Consider the following 20945-nt stretch of genomic DNA (forward strand, 5'->3'; position numbering starts at 1 on the left):
ATGCATAGTGAAGTTGAATTCACTGAATGTATACATATGCCTTTAGTAATATTTCATTTCTTTTCCTGTTTTCTGAAGATTGAAGCCACAATATTAGTTGATTTTACCAAAGGATTAGGCAAGGTTTTTCAGTTATACCTAGGCCCAGTGGCGTAACTACGGGGGGCATGGGGGGCACGTGCCCCCCCCCCCAATCGGCTGACCAAAAAAAAACGGGGAAAAGGAGAAAAAGAGGGAGAAAGGAAGAGGAACGTAGTGGGAAAGAAGAAATTATTATTCATTATAATGGTATATTACATTATAATCATGTTACGTTATATTACATAAGAAACATTTTTATTATAACTTTATGAAACATAATTTGCTCAGGGCCTATTTTGTCATTGTTCCTGGTGCTCGCATTGTCAGTTTAAAGAGATATATAAACCTGTTGTACGAAAAACTCCCGTTTCAAGTCAATATGCACCAAATATATTATTGTTTATGTAGTGACATACGCTTCTTTTTTTCATGACTACTTAAAATGATTGCCCCATGCTATAAGGTCTTAATATGAAACATTTCCTGTCCGTAATTACGTTCGCATCAGTGGAGTGGTGAGATAATTCCTAAAATCAGTCCTTAAAATGTCCCTTTTTCTGATTTGAATATCAAAAATTTTCAGCTCGCGCTTCGCGCTCGCATCATTTGGTTAGTGAAATAGTATGGTCTTGGTGAATTCCTACTAGTAAGCCTTAGAATACCCGCTTCAGGTCTGAATTATCTAAATTTTCAGCTCGCGCTTCGAACTCGCATTATTTGATTAGTGAGATGCGTATAGTAATCATGATTAAAATGACTTCAAAAAGGGCTTCATGTCTTCAGATGTAATTCTAACAAAATCAGCAAGCGCTTGGCACTTTTGGTGAGATATGTATACTATTAAGGGATTCCTAAAATATAGTCCTTAAGAGCTCCCTGTTTGGGGTCAATATATACAAAAATTTCGGCTCGCGCTTCGCGCTCGCATTGTTTAGCGAGACAAGTACGTATCATGATTACAAAATCGATTATAATGTCCCTTTTTAGATCTGAATATCAAAAATTTTCAGCTCGCGCTTCGCGCTCGCATTATTTGATTGCTGAGATGCGTATTTTCATTCGTGATTACAATGACTATAAGTGCTTCCTTAAAATGTCTGCCCCCTCCCCCCTCCGAAGCGTCACCCTGTTTAGAATTTCTACACTTCAGTACAAAATGCCTCCTGAGAGTTTTGATATAATTGAATTGTTTTATGTACATGTCACCCGGACTTACAAAATTTTATTAGGATGATAGTCATTGCTATGACATTGTAAAACGTTGTGAAAAAGAATGTTGACATTGCATTAAAGCCCAAGTCCAACCTTACAACAAATACCTTTAATGAAAGAGAGACAAATAAAACAACATAACACTGACGATTAGATAAAAATCGGATATGAAAACATCAAAATCATGGTATTTCTAACTTTAACAAACAAAATTGTGTTACAGATGGTATTGCAATGAGAGAGCCGATGGTGTCAAATAATCACTTCTTCTTTTGTACTTTATTGTATGAAATTTTAAAACGTGTCATATTTTCGATCTATGAAATCGTCGTTTAACCACTATTGATACCTATCAAGTATGATAATAATAGTAATAATAATAATACCGGCATATTTACCCAGGGAAGTCACTTCAGTTCCGAACACTGTTCTCCCAGGGGCCCTGCTATTATATAGCAGTATAGCATACAATCAAACCAAACGCAAAGACAACAATGATTGTGTAAAGCAAATAAATTCCTCTGTTTATCATACCCCTCGTGTTATCCATAATAAATATTTCAAGAAACTAGGCAAACTTTGAATAAAAAAAGTACATCCGGTTCAACAGGCTTTCAGATGATTTCCTCTCAGTTATTCCTGTGTTACTCAAATTAAGGATATACAGTGCGCATCAAAAAAAGCTTATACTTAGAAATAATCCTGTAAAATTATATGTTTGTAATATGCTGAAGCTTCAACATTTAAACGTTGGCACAGACCTCTTTAAGCAAATGATGATATATCTGTCGAAAAATCTTTCCGTTTGAGTGAGCAAAAATTACTTTTCAGAATTTCGTGAAAAATGATTTGCGCAGAACTTGGAAATTGTTAAATGGATAAAAGTAGACGTTAATCGTGAAGAACACATGGACTTTAGTTGGAAAGATTGATTTGAATATATCTTTTATCTTTTAGACTCGTTTTCTTGCCAAAAAAATCATAGAGCGCCATTGCACCCCCGCCCCTTCACACGCACCGAGACCATCATCATGATCATGGTGATGTCTGCTTCACACAGAGTTGTGATACACATGAAATATTTTTTTTAGAATTATCTTCAGAAAAGCGTAAAGAAACAAGTACTAAATGAAATATGAAATGTAAACCCACTTTAAATGATTAAGAAAACAAACAAACTTACTTTAAAAATGCTGGAGAAGTCTGAAATAAACGTTTGTTTACATTCAGTTATGTCCAGGCTCAGATCCATCTGGCACAAAAAAGGGTTAAGGTTGTGATTACCTGGGGTTAAAGTGTTAATTTGGGTGGCAAAGTTGTGACAAAATGTTTAAATGTATCTATTTCATTTCAAGTGGCTAAATGCAAGAGAAATGTATGAGACATATCCCACTTGGTCAGTTTGTTTTCGCCTTTTTTCCTTGACACCGCGTGAAAATGAGCAATTCTGAGCCAACCGATATCTGCGAGCTTTACAATAAATGGACAGTGCTCATGTAGTCTTTTTTTTACTTTCGTATGTTAGATGAGACTCAAACCCAAGAACATGTGCGAAAAAATATCCTCATAATGTATATTTTTCAATTCCCAGGACTTTTTCAAAGTGTAATTTTTTTATTGATATGCACTGTATATAGCGTTTTTCTCTATTTTATTCAAATCAACTTGACCATGTTGATGCTATCATGAGGGGATGTATCAACTCGCCTTCAAGCAAAGTTGATTTTCGTTAGTACGCTTGTAAGCCTACACTATAAAAAAAACTGTTCGGGAATCATCAAACGAATGAATCTTCCGTTTCTAATTTCTTTTCCCGTAAGTCATCATCGTTCAGTTCGGTTCCCATATCTTCATTTGCATTCTCCTCAAACCCATTCGCCGTAGGTACGTGATCGGTGGCCTCATCCTTTGGTTCAATGTCGGGCTCGTCGTCTTGTTCGTCGGCAGCTGCCTCGTATTTCCTCCTAGGGATATAGCAGATGTACCACAGCACGACACCAATGACGATGAAGACGACAGTGAAGGCCACGACACCCCCGATCACAGCGGCGATGTTGACCTTTTCTGTAATGGGGTTGAAAGAGAGAGAGAGAGAGAGGGGGGGGGGGGGTAAATAGAGAGGGAGAAAAAAACATCGTTTGACTCTGTTCTTTAAGTATTGATGCATCATCAGTTTTCTCGAAAGTATTACCCCGAGTTACCATTAAAACGCCAAAATCACCTAATATACGCTCATCTAAAAACATTGTGATAATTTTAAGAGCGAAATCAGTATAGTCAACTATAAACACTTTTGCGACCTAAGCCCCCCCCCCCCCCACCGTGCTCGGAATATTCGCTCCTCTCACCCGGTTTATATATAATGGGTGATTCCAAGTACTGTGTTGACCGTTTGGTGTTCAATTAGTTATCAGTTACACGATTTTTCTTAACTCACACGAGGTACTGGAGCCATGCAGGGACAACAATCTAAATTTTGCTTCTAATACCAACACCAAATTTGAAATCCCACAATGTTAAAGATTATCCGTATACTTACTTATTTGGCAAGCTTGACATCTGATCCCCACATCATTGACGTGTCTCAACGTGGTACACCCCACCCTGGATCCAACCGGAGGGTGGGGGCATTGAGCAATCATGGACTCGTCACCAGTGCAATTAAGAACTCCGAATAAATCTAACAGAAATAGGGAATAGGACATGAGGGAAATATGCATACTCGAGCGGAAATAAAAAATACTGCTTTTATTGTTTTCTAGCGTTTAAAAGCCACTATTAAAACGAAGGGTGGTGTGACAAGAGACGATCTATTAAGTTGGAATAAAATGAACATGGGACTCTTTTTTTAAACTTACCCTTTATATCAATTTAGTATCTTTTCCTTTAAATTTCATTTTCCAGTTTTTAAGGTAAAATTTACTTAACTTTATATAATATTCGGGTTAAAGAGTAACGATGCGAAAGAACCTTGAGGCCTATACTACCGGAGCATATCTTTTCTTACCAGAGGCTCCCACCCTAGCAGCGGGGTAGGTATCACAGCATTTAACCACCTCAGCATTCTCGTACTCGAAGCCCAGTTGACGGCAGACGACCCGTGCATCGAGCTGAGTGATTTGTTCTTGACAGACCGTACCGTAATCATGACCATCAAAGACCTCCAGTCGACCTTCCGTTGCACAGGGCCCATCAAACAACTTCACACCCATGAAAGGAGGTTTACCTGAGGCATAGATAGGGGATCATTTGAAGTGAAGCTGTAAAGCGTCATCTACTTGGCGAGTTATTATATCTTGCCATGCCGATTTATAAAAAGTCATAATGTCGTAAAATAACCTATTTCGACATATGAATTAGATTTTTTTTTTCCGTTTTATTTAAGTAGGGTAGCCCTATCAGTTACAAAACTGCTCTACCAAGGGGCCCTGCACAATAAAAAAAAACAAATACATATGAATAACAATTTACACACACAAAACTTCAAACTATAAGCCAGTTCGTAGTTCCTTTCTGCGCATGATCAAAAGATTCTACGCATGATCAGAAGAAGGTCATTTGTACTAAAGTGACATGGTGCTTTAAAATCTAATGAGATAAGCACCAACTTTGATGTCTTGATTATTCATATATTCTTTTGAATTGTCGTTTTCATTTACATCCACAAAAAAAACAATGTTTCCACGAACGACTGGTATTTCACAGTTTGTCAAGTACATTGTGCAACATGCTAAGATATGCATTCAAAGTAGGAATGCAACAAATACCTTCATTAAGTGTTCATTGGTGTGCTATTCTAGTCACCTGGTCTATTCAATTTCTTCATCCTGCTATGTAAGGCAAGCTTACGTAATATCTCGCTTTGAAATATGCCTATCATGATGAAAGAAATGAAAGGTCATTTGACCAAAATTGCCCATGAAGTAACTACGAACTGGTCTATGGAGCGTTGTGGCCCAGTATTAGTCTTCGGACTTTGAAACAGAGGGTCGTGGGTTCGAATCTCAGCCATGGCGTTATTTCCTTCAGAAATAAATTCATCCACATTGTGTTGCACTCGACCCATGTGAGGTAAATGGGTACTTGGCAGGAATTTATTCCTTGAAATGCCACTGCTGTAAAATGCTGCAAGGCTAAAGCCAAGGTAATAATATCCAATTAAGCGCATAGGGACGCACTTAGCAGTGATATGTGCTATACAAGCACGTTGGTACTACTATTATTGTTATTATTATATACACAACTACAGAAATTTACTCAAGTAAAATGACATCAAATAAAAATAAAAAAACTAAAATCACATTCAAGCAGAGAATTTATATTAAGTTAAAATCAATTCTAAAATAATACACGTATAATATTGACATTAAATCAAAATTAATACTGCCTTTTTAAAATTTGGAGTTAAAATTCTAGATTATTTCTTAAATATGGGAAAGGATGTTACATTTTGCATATTCTGGGGTAAACTGTTCCATCGGTTTGAACCATTAAAAAATGCAAAGATTTCTTGTAATACTCTGTTCGAGGTGTTTTGATTTTTAATATTGGCGAGAACGTGCATATCGAGTTTGAAAGTTAATATCACGATATGCAATAATTTCCTTTAAATACGTTGGAACATAAATCATTAATCAATTTAAACATGATGGCTTGCCAGTTTAATTGGGTGCGAAGAACATTGGTAAGTATTGAAAAATCAGCATTCAAAATCTAACGAGCATACTTGTTTTGGAGTTTTAGGTACAGTCATGTTCAAAGTCCTGGGGCCCGTTGCAGAAAGAGTTTCGTTTAAACGCAAGTCAAAAAATCAATCGCAAGTCCCAAATGCGCGATTGATTGCAACTCTTTCTTCAACGGGCCCCAGAGCATCTAAGTGGGTCTAATCCGAGTATGACGAATCAGAGTAGACAGACGGGGAACAGTTGCGGATATAGCCGGGTCACCAGTGGCGTACAGGTGGGGAGTGCATGGGGGCGTTTACCCTCCCCCCCCCCTCCCCCACCGAAAAAATAATAATGCCCATGAAAAAAAATGAGAAAAGAAAAGAGGAAAGGGAGAAGTATGAAATGTAATATTATTTTCTAAATATCATGCCATGTCAAAATCTATCACAAAATTAGATTTCTGTAATAAAAATGTCGAAATTTTTATTGCTCGCTTGCAACTTTTGAATATAAAGTTTGCCCAAAACGCTATGTCTTGCCCCCTCGAAAATTTTGGCTCACTGCGGGTCACATACAAATACATTACCATTTTCGGCGCCATATATATATGTATAGGCCTATATGTGTATGAATATATATTTGTAACGCCGCGGCGCGCCGGGGCCGTTACGCAACGTACCTGGATCAGACTCGATGTTAGTGCAGGATGCGTATGCATCATTATCACCAGGACAGCTAGTAGAGCCAGTGGTATCCACATCACAGTCTGCTAGTTTGGTTTCAGATCCAGTGCATCTTATATCCTCCCATTCATACGTCAGAGCAGAATCCTACCAGTGTGTAACGTACAATGAAATAGAATGTAAAAGGTAAAGTCCACCTCAGAAAAACGTTGATTTAAATCAATAGAGAATCAGACAAGAATAATGCTGAAAATTTCATCGAAATCGGATGTAAAATAAAAAATTTATGACATTTTAAAGTTTCGCTTTATTTTCAGAAAATAGTTATATTCACAATATAGTTACATGCAAATGAGAGAATCGATGATGTCCCTCACTCACTATTTCTTTGTTTTTTATTGTTTGAATTATACAATATTTCGATTTTTACAGATTTTACAATAAGGACCAACTTGACTAAACCATTAAATGTTAAACAATGGTAATTCCACATGTTCAGAGAGAAATACAACTTTGTTTCACAGCATGACAATGAGGAGAAAATCAGAATCTTTATTTCATATAATAAAATACAATAGAAATAGTGAGTGATGTCATCACTTCCCTCATTTGCATACCAACCAGGATGTGCATTAATTGTTTTGTGAAATTAAGTGAAACTTGAAACTGTCATAACTTTCTTATTATATATTTTAAGTGTTTTTTGCTCGTTAGAATTTTCTCTTTTTATTCAAATCAACTCTTTATTGGAATAGTCTTGTCCTTTGATAAAAAGGTAATATATCAATAATATCACTATCATACTTTCATCGCTCGCCCTATTGCATGTCTTAGATGTGGGAGAATGTGTCTTTCTATAGAATGGACTCTTTAGCAATAAGAGATCTTGCATCTCACAAACAAATTATCTTCCCAATCTTGGCGACTGAAGTTTAGCCATGACTTATATTATATTGCTCGTGATATTCATTATCTGAATGTGCTTCACAAACAATAGGGCATTGAAGGAATTATTTATTTGAGAACGAACTGTTAATCTAGGTCAAAAGATTGCAAATTTATTCTAAAATATACTTTATAATACTACATAATACTATATGATAGAATGGGTTGAATTTACATTGCATAGTATTCAATCGATTCACATTTATTCAACACTCATCATAGAAGCACATTACAAAATTAAACAAGTATTACATAAAGTGAGATAAATATAAGAAATAGAAGGACAGAACACAAGGTATAAACATAATGCGATTGTCAGGGGTGGCTGAAAGGAAGGGATTTGCTATCCAACAAAAACCTACAATTCTAGTATCTTACTATTGAATCAAAATACATTACATTATAAAAAATACATTACGCCACAACATTGCAACAAGGTAAGACAGGTGTTTAATACACGATCGAATTCCACATTTTGCGCACTATTTTCCCCCGCGCTAATATAGTTGTGCTATAGGCTGAAGGCCAGCACCGCCATAACTCGTTCCCGGTACGTTTTACTGCGGTGCTGGCTTTCCATATTGTCCATGCACCAAGGATGCCGTTTTCATACCTGAAATTGATTTGCGCTTCCCAGATTCTCTAAATTGACGTACATGTATCCAAGCTCACGACAGGTGACTTCCTGCTCTTTCTCTCCGAAGTCCGGACTGCAAACCTTTCCCCAGCCAAAGCCCGGTGACCACACCTCTAGCCGACCACTGGACATGTCATGCCCGCCGGTCAGTCGAGTAGTCAAACCTGAAATAAATCCAAAAGATATTTAATGAGTGGACAATGATGAAAATGCACCAATACAGTCTTCATTAATCACCTCCTGCTCCTAATATTATATCATGCATTGTATTATATTAGCTGAAAATATTGGGAACGTACAAACTGATGTCGATGTGAGGTTGATGATGATGCCGATGACGACGGTGGTTTGCTGGTGATAACTATTGATTATAATAACATTTCGGTTGGGTGGTAGTGTCAGGGTCGCTGATGACGATGATATCGGTGGTGGCTGTAGTGGTGGTGGTGATGATGGTGGTGGTGATAATAGTGATGATGATGATGGTGGTGGTGGTGGTTGTGGTAATGATTATGGTGGTGGTGATGATAGTGATGATGATAGTGATGATGATGATGATGATGGTGGTGTGATGATGGTGATGACAGTGATGGTGATCATGGTGATGATGATGATGGTGGTGGTGATAATAGTGATGGTGTTGGTGGTGATGATGATGATGATGATCGGGGTTTTTGACTGTGCCAAAACCGTGATGCTATCTTGATGACAAGCACAAAAAAATATTATTCCTGGAGTGTTACACCAAATACTTACATTTAATATGAGCCGCCTTTTCATTACACGACTGAATATCCGCTACACCGCTCTGTAAGCATTCATCCAAGGAGTTGTGTTGTATATGTACTCCATCCACTGTGTCACACCACACATTCAACAGAGCACTAGTTGCATCTGTGGACGAAGAAATGCTATTAATTAAGGCGCTATTTCGTTGAAGAGTTTTATTTATTGGTTTCTTTCTTTTTTTGGAAAGAATGTTTGACACATTCTCAAGATTCATGGTGAAAATGATTAGTTCCTGCAAATATATTATTTGTGAAAAAATGATTTTTTTTTTGTGAAATATTTTTTTGAAAAATGGAAGAAAATTAACATTTATTTACATTGGAATTGAATTGAATTGAAAAATTTATTTTGCGTAGTACTTTGACCGGTAAAATTTGGTTAAATTATACATTTGGGCAATCCCATAAAATATGAACGTCTGACCCCATTATGTCGGACCTTCATGAAATTTTCTGTTTCTGATTTCTGGTTCTTTTGACATTCTGTAATGTTGTCAAATGACCAAATGACCATGACTTCGTCGGTTTATGATGTCAAGTATAACTTCAGAAAAATCGGGGTCGGATGTACAAAAGGTTGATTATTTTATGGAATTGCCCAAAAAAAATTTTATCATTCTTATCGGACATCAAAATTACCATAGAAACTCGATATCATCGTTGTTCCATGATGCTTACAATTTTTTTTAATTTAATCTCCCTCAATCTATCACTTTCTCGTCATTTTCCTTTCTCTTACATTCTTTCTGCCATTCTCTCTATTTGTCAAACTTATTTCTTACTTATTGAGAATCCTGTGACGTTCTTGATGACGTCAGCTCCATGGAATCCGAGCTCTCGACAAACAACATTTGCGTCTTCTGTCTGTACGCCTTCACCACACACGGGTAGCCATACTTTCTCCAATGGATGGAAGTACTAATTCAAAATTATACAGATTTAGAAGGGGAAAAATGCAAGTACGTCAAAGTGTTGGGATAAATATCACAACTGATCCTTGTAACATAAAATTTGTCGTTACTGTAAAATTGCTATGACAAAACAGGTGCCGCGAAACGGTTTTCAAAGGGGGGGGGGGGGGGGCTGACCATGCAAAAAATAAATTAAAAAAAATAAATATGGTGATTTTTACATTTTTGTACACGGTTTTGGAAAAAAAGGTGGTGGCTGAAGCCCCAAGCCCCCCCCGGCTCCAAAGCCCTGCAAAATTACTATCGACCCGATTCAAATTCCACAAATTAAGCAAATGCATATTTAGAGATAATAATAATTACATATATAACAAATATAATAAAAACGCCATCATTATAAACATTATCAAAATAGAAAATGACAATTACCACGTAGGCCTTTCATAATTATTATTACCAATATCATTATATTTCTATATGATTAATTCATCATAAATACAATCATCTTCATCATCATCATCATCATTATCGTCATCATCATCATTATCATCATCATCATCATCATTAGCTATTTTTCAATCAGTGTCATTATCATCATTGATTTTAAAATAATTGAAGTGTTTGCCTTAAAAAGTAATTAGCAGGACATACATGTATCTTAAAGAGTCGATACGTATACTGTAACAGCAACTGATTTGATATGGTCTCCAAGCTCTAAATTTCCAATGCATATTTTGTCGTGAATGTTGAAAACCTACGCCGAGACCAGCTAATGTAAAAAAAGGTCCTTGTCCAATAAGTGACACTGTTTCGACTCATAATGACTTACACTTGTTTTCTTTTAAGGAACGGGTCATTGTTTTTTTACCGTATGTAGGGAAGCTATGACGTCACAAATCAAATAATTAAAATTCTAATAACTGCTTTATTCTTTGATGGATTTTCCTCAAACCTTCGCCAATATTTTTATTTTTTTTCTGCTATTGTTACAATAAACTTTTTGTCAGGATGAACTTCTCCTTTAATCCACTAAATGACATTGTTTCCGCTCTTTCCGGAATAAGGGTCTCCCTTTTAGACGCAAAAACACTTTTTTCATTACACACTCATCGAAAGATGTGCATTATTTTTATGAAATCAAGTAAGCCAAAGGATTTTCTTCTCAAGTAAAATAAGAAAGGAAAGTTTAAAGTTGTCATGTTTAAATTCTTACATTGTCTTGGCCAACCATATTTAGCGATATATTTGTTTCCCGTATATCAATATAAAAACACGATCTGGAATTGACCAACTACTGGCTTTGAACTGAATAGGGCATAACACGTTTCTTGCTTCAAGGTGGAAAGATATGGAACAAATTGATATCGTACATATCCCTCCTGAAAATTCTCTTACTACCTTCAAGATAAAGCTTAGGACCGCATTTACATATTGTTTCATTAAATAGACCTGTGATACCATACTTTGACTGAATTGTGTGCATTTCTATTTTATTGATTTCAAAATCTGTATAATTGAGTAACACACGTGGACAATGTTATTGATTAAAGGAGAATGAAACCTTTGGAACAAGATAGCTTGCGTGAAAAAAGACAAATAAAAAAAAACAGATTAACGAAAGTTTGAGAAAACTCGCACAAATAATGAGAAAGTGGTGAGCAATTGGATATTGCGATCACTGGTGCTATGGAGATCCTCAAATTGGCAATGCGACAAAGATGTGTGATGTCACCTGTGAACGACTCTCCTCATTACTTATATATTTCACTTAAATTGCCTCTTTTATCACATCTATAAGTAGATCATGTGTTCTTTCTATAGGAGGGCAAGAAATACAGATTTTTAAAGAATACATTATGGATAAAGAGTTTGTATCACCATGAGAAAAAGCAAAAAGACATTTTGAGGATATTTTAAAGTCCATCAAAGGAAAGTTGTTCACATGTGACATCACACATCCTTGTCGCATTGCAAATGGGAGGATCTCCATAGATTGCAATATTCAAATGCTCATAACTTTCTCATTAATTGTCCGATTTTTCTCAAACTTTCTTTGTTCTTATTCTTTTATTTTTCTGTTTCGACACAAGCCTACTTGTTCCAAAGGTTTCATTCCCCTTTAACTTCCGTAACATTGATATACAATGTTTGAGTTGATCCAGTCAGTCCGGGCAGTCAGCACTTCAAATTGACGCAAAGGCGACTTGCCTTTTTTCTGTTGCCACTTTCTCATACATAATACACATCTTTCAATCCATTCTGTAGACTTTCCCCATCAATTGGTGTGTTTTTGTGAGAATGACCAACACCACAGCCCTATTTTTGAATGACAATGATTTCGGTGTTAAAACTACACCACTAGTGTTAAAGGGATGGTCCGGGCTGAAAATATTTATATATAAAAAATAGATTTAACGAAGTTATCGAATGTTAAAGATTTTGATTATTCCGGTGAAACAGCACATTCTCCTGAATATTCATTAGGTGGGCTGATGATGTCACATCCCCACTGTCCTTTTTTGTTTTCCATGAAAATCATAATTGTTGCATATTTTATACATCCGTAAATGGCGTCTCCATTTTGATGAAATAAATTGCAGCAATAAATAACTAATGCACCTAGTCAGTTGTCAATCAAACCGTTTTAGTTCTTGGTTGACAGATTTCGAATAAACCTTATTTCGTATAATAAAATACAAAAGAACAAGTGGGGATATGACATCATCAGCCCACCGAATGAAAATTCATGAAGACATACATAGAACTGTTTCACTTGAATGACAATTTTTTAAAATTCAATAACTTCGTTATTTGTTATCCGATTTGGATCAATTTTTCACCACTTTGCTTTGTGAATTATACTCTATTTATTGAAGTATAAATATCCCAAGCCCAGACCATCCCTTTAACAAAGTACTCCACCGAATGCAGTTCCCACGAATGTTGAATTCATTGTATTACATGTAGTCTAGTCTGCAGGCACTGACACTTGGTTTTTTACGCAATTCGAACAGTGCATAATGCAGACATGCAGAGTCTGATGTACCTGGCTCAACCACAGACAGACCCTTTGATTAAAATGAGTCTGTGCTCGCAGACTTGTATTAGTCTAACACACAAGTACCCTTTTTTCACAGGCTAAAATTTCCTTAACCCCGTACTACAGTGCGTATCAAAAAAAAGTTTGCACTTCGAAAAAGTCCTGTAAAACTATACATTTGTAATATCCTGAAGATTTTTCCACATTTTAACATTGGTACAGATCCATTTTAGCAAATGACGATATAACTGTCGAAAAATATTTCCGCTTGAGTGAGCACCACTTACTTTTGAAAAGTTAGTGAAAAATGATTTGCGCAGAACTTTGAAATAGTTATGCGAATAAAAGTAAACCTTAATGATGAAGAGCATGTGGAATTTAACTAGTAAAATTGATTTGAAGATATCTTTTACCGTTTTTAACTTGTTTCCTTGCCCAAACCACTTCCAGGAGTGCATTGCGCCCCGCCCCACCCCACTCCCCCACACACCGAGGCCATTGTGACGATATTTGCTTTACACTGAGCTGTGATTTACATAAAATGGCTTAGGCTTGATTTTCATTTTGTTAATCATTGTCAAGCTTGGGAAAAGTGTGGAGAACCAAGTATTAAATGAAATGTAAACCCACTTTAAATGATAAAAACTTAGTGAAAAAAAAAATGCTAGAGATGTCTGGTATAAACTTTTGTTCAGATTCAGTTACATGTATGTCCTCAGATACAGCAGGCACAAAAAGGGAAAAGGTTGTGTTTACCAAGTGTTGAAATTCTAATTTTGGGTGCCGAAATTGTTACAAAATGCTTGAATGTATCTGTTTAATTTCAATTGACTAAAAATGCAAGGGAAATGTATGAGGAATGTTTCGCAGGGTAAGTTTGATTTCGCCCTTTCCTCTTGACACAGCGTACAAACGAGCATTTCTGCGCAAACAGATTTCTGCGAGCTTTACAAAAATGGACAGTGCTCACTCGAGTGTAACATTCTGTCAAAACTTTTACTTTTGCTGGATAGATGAGACCCAAACCCCAGATTATACGTGAAAAAATTACCCACATCTTGTATATCTTTTAATTCCCAGGGCTTTTTCAAAGTGTAAACTTTTTTGATACGCACTGTATAGGTGGGGCTAAATGGCAATTTAGCCCCACCTATAGTACGGGGTTAAGCTTAGCCCACTTTCTTTTTACACAGCATTTTTGCAAAGTGGGCTAACCCCACCTATAGTACGGGATTATTTGGCCCTGCAAAAAAGCAGGGTTATCCCACCAATTGCGGTGCTAAGAGCAATAGTACGGGGTTAAGATCGCATGTGTAAAACGAAAGTGGGCTAAGCTTAACCCCGTACTATAGTCTATAGGTGGGGCTAAATGTACTACGAATGATCGACAAAAACCACTAGTCCGGGGTTAGCGAGTTTCGTGTGTGAAAAGCAAGCATTCCTTATCCGGGGTTAGCAAAAACAATTTGGCATGTGTGAAAAGGAAAAAAAATAGTACGGGGTTAAGGATAGTACGGGGTTAGCGATAGTCCGGGGTTAAGAAAATCCTGTGTAAAAAGGACAAACGATGTTATTCTAACACATTCTGTCGAATATTTGAACACAACTTGGTGTTGTTTTCAAACTCTATGTTGTATTTCTGAAACACATATGGTTATCTCAAATGTGATGTTGTTCTGAACCACATAGTTTTAACAGTATATTCCAGCATCATGTGATCAAATGTTTGTTGAGAAAACACTATAACAATATAACAAAAATATTTATTTATTTTATCAACTTACTTTCCGGGCAAGATGATAACAAACATGAGAAAGTATAAGTAAGCACCAGTCAATGACTGGGGATCACCTATATAAAAGAATCTCCATGTTGTATACAGGACTAAGATAATCATAAATATATCATCAAAATCAAATCTAACTTATGACATTTCATTATGTAGAAGAAAATATGGGTATCAAATTATAAACAAGCAAAGATAATCAAACTAGCAGTTAATACATTTACAACAAAATATGGTAAGTCAATTATAGTTGAATTTTGAGAATTGAATAGAGAATGGTAATGAAGTCTACGCCGGATTAATAAATTATTTCCCTAAAAAAATTATAGACAATATGAATTTTAAAAAACTTACTTCAAGAACACCTTCATGTATGTCGGATCCTTCAATCAAACGAACTTTTGCATCATTCGAAGGTTCCTGCGTTGACGAGGGTTCGACTATGGGAAAAAGGTATTGTAATATTCTATGGCAGGTTAATATCACTAAAACAATAACGTCATATTAGTTGAAATACAAAGGATCAATAAATCAATAAATCATAAAAAAAAACTCCCCGGAAAAAAGTAATAACGTAACATTAGACTAGATCATGTGGTCGAGTGGTCTAAAGTCTAGACATATTGGAAGCCCAAAGTTCGATATCAGGCGAGGCATTTAAATGCCCTTAAGCAAGTTATTCTCCAAGACTCTTTTAAAAACGTAAATACATGAACACTGCAGTTTTTGTACAAACGCGAAAACATGTTGGATAAAATATAATACGACCCTAAAAACAGAAGGACTAGTGATTTGAAACATCTTATTATTGAAAAAGGTTACTTGATGTTTATTATTTCCATCTGTTACTTGTAAACACATCTTTAGTTCTTTGAATTGTGGTTTGCCCTACAAAAATCGGCATCTTTTGAATCTAATTCAAAGTCGGATACAATTCATGTCATTGCTATCCTTTCTTCGTAAGTTCCATAATCTCAATTTTGTGCCGCTCTCACATAACTGAGATTCAACGAAGCAAAAAAAGGAAGAAAAAAAAGAGAAAATGGAATGCTGGTAACTTTATCAACTGACAAAATGGAAATCCAAAAAACCTAACGTTGTGAATCTTTGTACTGAATCATATTTTCTCCATTGATCTTGTGAGTGACCTCAAATTGGGTGTTTATTGAGTTAATTCACTTGAATAGATGAACGAGTTTGAACTTCTCCACCTCGTTATGACCTCGTTGTCCTATTCTGATAAAGCAATGGCATTATTGTGTGCTTTTTATCTTCAGAACGATTCGCTCCAGACCCCAATAAAACACTCTGAAAAATTACCAATCCCGGTTACCAATTCAATTTTCAGCTTTTATTCTTTTCTTCTTTATGCCTTATATCCGAGTTTTTTCTGGTAGCCCTTACAGTGATTGATCTAAACCCTCCAAAAAAGAGGTTTGGAAATCTGGGCTTGGCCATTAATTTCTCCCTATTCCCAATTTTACACAATGCATATACGATATCATTCAAAAGATCGTTTGATTCTCTTTAAAATAATACCATGCTTGTTATGATCATGCCACCACAAAAAGAGCAGGATTCAAAAGTGTTGGATGAGGTCTGAATTAAAAAGCTGCAAAACGAGCAGAAATAGTCATGAAGGGTCAATAAAGAACATGATTCGTTGTCTGTGTAAATAGGAATGAAAATTCATTCAAATCAAGCCCCTGCTTCTCCATTTGTTATATGTTTTGTTGTGGTTATGTAGTGATGGTTCTGTGAGACAACATGGTTTGAGTCGTGGTTTGAAATACTCATGCATGGTTGTTTGAGTGTTATGTTTTTGCTTGTGCAGAGGTGTGTTTGATTCCATGTTAATATGGTGATGTTAAGGTGCATGAAAAAAAAAGAAACAGCTGAGAAATTCAATCATCACCACGAAAAAAAAATCAGTGACTTTCAATATTGTGTCATTTTGCAACTTTTGAATTTGAACCTTGCCCCATATTTCAAGGCACTGTACCTCCATGTGAACCATAATCATATCATGTAGGGTATAGTAATGAAATACAATCAATGAAATGTTGTATTCACAATCATATAAATTTTACAATGAATCAATTAAAACGTCAGTGACCAATCCAAAATTAGATTGAAATCTTTAACTGATTTAAAAGTTTTTTTTCACACTATATAATCTTAAATTGGTCCTCAACTAAAATCTGACAGATTGATTTCTAGTCTCATTAGATAGCATTACTGTTATCGAAATGAATTTACCATGGTTTCTATCATGGTAGCTTTGAAACAGTCAAATGTAAATATCTGGACAACTCCAATCATTTAAGTTTCAAATATTCATTATTGTGATCCCAATAACGCACTCCTATCTCGGGGGATGGGGGGGGCTATATTTTCGCCGAATTGAGTAAAATTATATTTCATAATCAATTTTCTGCGCATGTATGCTTGGCATGAATAATACAACTTACAAGTATTCATCCTTTAAAATGTTCAATGAATATATTGGAAGAAAGAAAATGTTGACAAAAAGGGGCGTGCAGCGTTTTTCGTCACTTCGTTTGAATATCCCGACAATACCGTGAGGTGTATTGTTAGAGTGATATCAAATTTCTAGCCACAACACACATGATATATTAGAACATTGCTTTCTCTCTATTCATTATCTAATTATAGTAATCAATTAGGCCTATGACAATGTATATGCGCTGATGGTCTTGGTGCAATATGGCGTTTCATCTTTTCACGAATTCTTGATCAACGATTCTTGCTTATTTTATCCGCGGACTTCCGCATACAAATACCATGACGCATAATTCTCAATGGACGGCATTCTCCAAGAGTTGAAGGATATAAAGAGAATTATTACCGTGGATAACGTCAAAAATTTGGCTTCATATATATAGCATCGTGATTACCACAGAAATTTTCGCCGAAAGTAAAATTTTCCACGCGAATAATCGAATTTATCAAATGTATATTTTGTTTATGGATGGCTTTATTATTTTACCATGCATTTTGTGTACTAAACAGATAACCTTGCACCATACAACACAATCTATCGAGGACGAATAATATAAGTCATTCATTTGGAACGAGCGGTCGTCCTTGGAGGAGAGTAAATACGGAAAATGTTGACCCCGTATAAACACAAAAACCACAAGTTATTTTCTATGTAGATACTGACATGATACTGAGGTCATATTGCTTTACTAACTATAATGAAATTATTACGATAGCTTTCATGCATATTTTGCAAATTCCATGTGTCATAATCACAGTTTACCTCAAAACTGCGGATGGAAGCCGACATATGTTTTATTTCCAATGGCAGATAAAATACACTTATGACAATTTTTGAGGCTGCACTTATCATGCTTATCATGCTTATACAGAATGTTTTGAAAACATTTTGTAAGTGCAGCCTCAAACTACAAATAGGGGCCTACGTACCGGGGGCCTACGTCCACAAGTAAAGTACAGTTAAGTCGTAAAACTTATGGGAAAAGACAAATCTGTGTTTAGTCAAGACTTTAGACCAAATACTATTTACAGAAAAGATGACAAAATTACAATATTAATTAATATTGGAAACCTAGTTTATAACTATACTTCTTTCGTAAACGTACATTTAAGTTGAAAAGTGGAAAATACTTTAGTCGTTCCTTTTTTCAAATATCACAATATCTGAGCTGGTGTCCAACGACATTTTGGTGTGAAAGTAATTAAGATGTCACATGCAAGTCATTTTGGTGTGCAAAACTATTCTGGTTAAGTTATTCTGGTGAGCGTTTCATGGAAGGAGTTGTCAGACGTTTTATCCAACAGTTACCATAGTAACACTGCTTCTTAGCCAATCAACATCATTGAAAGTTGTCAGATCTGACAACTTTTAAAATGTTGATGAATCGCTCACCTGGCGTCCAGGTGTTACAGAAAGTCATTATGGTGTTCCAAGTCATTGTAGTGTCCGATCATTCTGATGTCCCAAGTCATTCTGGTGAGCCCAAGTAATTTTTTGTGTCCTTATAGTCATTCTAGTGCCAAAGACATTTTGGTTCCCAAATTAGTAAGCCATTCCCGTATTCGAAATATATAGGGAAGAGTTTTAAAAAATAGTAAACAAATTGTCGAGACTAAGGCCTACGGTTCTTTCACTTCAGATTTACTTAGCTTGGGACTCGAACTCGCCTCGTAACAGCAGTCAGGATCTCTGTGAGCGAGCAGCGCTGATCAATACCGAAAAGTTTTCTAAGCGATTTTGAGCCAAAAGTTCGACCCCGAGTTCGACTGGTCTAGACTTTCAGACTCTTTACTGTCTAATTAAAAAGATGCACTCGATCCTGCTCGAAAATTTGACGGAATAAAGCCATATTTTGGTATGTGTTTCCACTCTCCCATCATATTAGGGATAGATATATTATTTTGAACCTTCTCCACATATTTGGGGGTGCACATGGAACTCCCCCCCCCCCTCTTCCCCATCTATCATAACATGGTAAGATTGTCATTTCAGCACAGCAGGTGAACTCCCCTGGGCGCCGACAATGATCACCCAGATAAGATACCCAAACATATTATCATGAACATGTATGTCTCCTCGGAGATCACCTTACACCACGCATGGATCCTTCTGCACCATGGCAACTGAACTCGATCCTTCAAAGACAATTCAGAGTTTTACGTATACTAGAGTTTTCATCCCGACTTGGGGGGGGGGGCTGTCAGAGTCCCAGAATAATCACGCGATAGAAGTACAAATTAATGAATGTAAATCGATAGTGGACTAGAGCTAGATGTGTAAACCTTCCTCGGTCAAATCGAATCAACTTGAGTAATGACTTACCGTATTCCACGCCCAGAGAGATGATGGCAAGAACCAGGACGAGAACCAGGCCAGGTCCAGTTTGTCGACCATGTAAACCATGATATCTGCAAAACAGTCGCGACGTTGTCGCCATTATTTCAGTTAGATACATGCACGCACATACAGGAGTCACCTGAATTCTGAACAATGTTCGGAATTTGGCGCGTCAGTATACTCACCCGTTTCCTGCTTTAGTTAACAAACAGAAACTAGCAAATAAAGAAATCACAGGCATGAATAGTTTTCAAAGTGTGTTTTCCCCCCTCAGCGTGTACACGCTTTTCAAGCGAATGGATACGAGCTTGTCAATTGAAATCTCATTCATTTATGATTTTATGATGCCAAAGTGTTTGCGAATGACGTGTGTTGCTATATGAGATTCATGAGTCAAGAGATCTCCGCTTGTTTTCCACAGATCAATGGACAGGGGATAATAATTTATATAGCATGCAGCGCACCACCTCTGGTTTGGATGTTCAATAATAGGCTATTAACCACCAGTATGGTGATGAATAGCTTTTGGGGTTGGAGTCATGTTTGCGTTTGATGGACGGGACAAAAGATTTGAAAAAGATACTAAAACCATACAACAGCTAGTCGAGTGTTTGCCAAAAAAGGTGAGCAACACGTCCACCGTGTGGGTGCGCCCCCCCCCCGGTGGGTGCGTAGCTATATGTAGGGGGTGAGATGAGAGAGGTTGAATAAGTCTGTCTTCAAAAAGTGGGTTTTCATTAATCAACTAGACAGCTGAACTCGTTAACCTTCTTTGCTATTTGAATAACTGCGTTCAACAGCTAGAGATCTCTTGACTCGTGATCCCAGACCATCCACCCCCCCCCCCTTCAACTCCCCATCGAAACTAGCTATACGCCCAAACCTATACATCTCCACAACTAATTTACATCCATCAGTCATCACTTCACCATAAACAGCAGGGGCGGATCCAGCCTAATTCGCCAATGGGGGGGGGGGGAGGGGTGGAAAAAAAATCAGCCATATTTTCTCAATGATCGGCCTCTCGAAGGTGATTTTTGTTTGTTCCTTTATAAGAGCCGGTAGTCCAAATCAGGCGCGGATCCAGGATTTCGTAGGGAGGGGGGCCCAAATTCGACCTGATTTTGGCGCCCCTGTGTACTTTTCGGAAAAATGGCGGCCCCTCCCCAGGCAATCATAAGTGCCTTAAATGCATGTTAAATTATCTTATTTCATAGGCACATGAATCAGGGGCGGATCCAGCTTTCGCCAATAAAGGGGCCCAATTTTTTTTTTCAGCCATATTTTCCCCGATCGGCCGCTCGAAGATTTTTTTTGGGTTTGTTTCTTTGAAG

The 20945-nt window shown here is 36.7% G+C and overlaps 1 protein-coding gene across 1 annotated transcript; it reads right to left on the reverse strand.

Annotated features, from left to right (window-relative positions):
- Positions 1 to 1383: 1383 nt before the first annotated feature.
- Positions 1384 to 20029, reverse strand: LOC121431784 (neurotrypsin-like). Its single transcript, XM_041629484.1, has 9 exons — positions 19597 to 20029; positions 15105 to 15190; positions 9796 to 9931; positions 8982 to 9119; positions 8202 to 8389; positions 6640 to 6790; positions 4301 to 4519; positions 3833 to 3973; positions 1384 to 3357 (listed from the first exon to the last, which is right to left on the reverse strand). The coding sequence occupies exons 1-9, from the start codon at positions 19727 to 19729 to the stop codon at positions 3071 to 3073; spliced, it is 1479 nt and encodes a 492-aa protein (XP_041485418.1). The 5' UTR covers positions 19730 to 20029; the 3' UTR covers positions 1384 to 3070.
- Positions 20030 to 20945: the final 916 nt, after the last annotated feature.

This window comes from Lytechinus variegatus, chromosome 18 (genome assembly GCF_018143015.1).
Source record: "Lytechinus variegatus isolate NC3 chromosome 18, Lvar_3.0, whole genome shotgun sequence".
NCBI classification, from domain to species: domain Eukaryota; kingdom Metazoa; phylum Echinodermata; class Echinoidea; order Temnopleuroida; family Toxopneustidae; genus Lytechinus; species Lytechinus variegatus.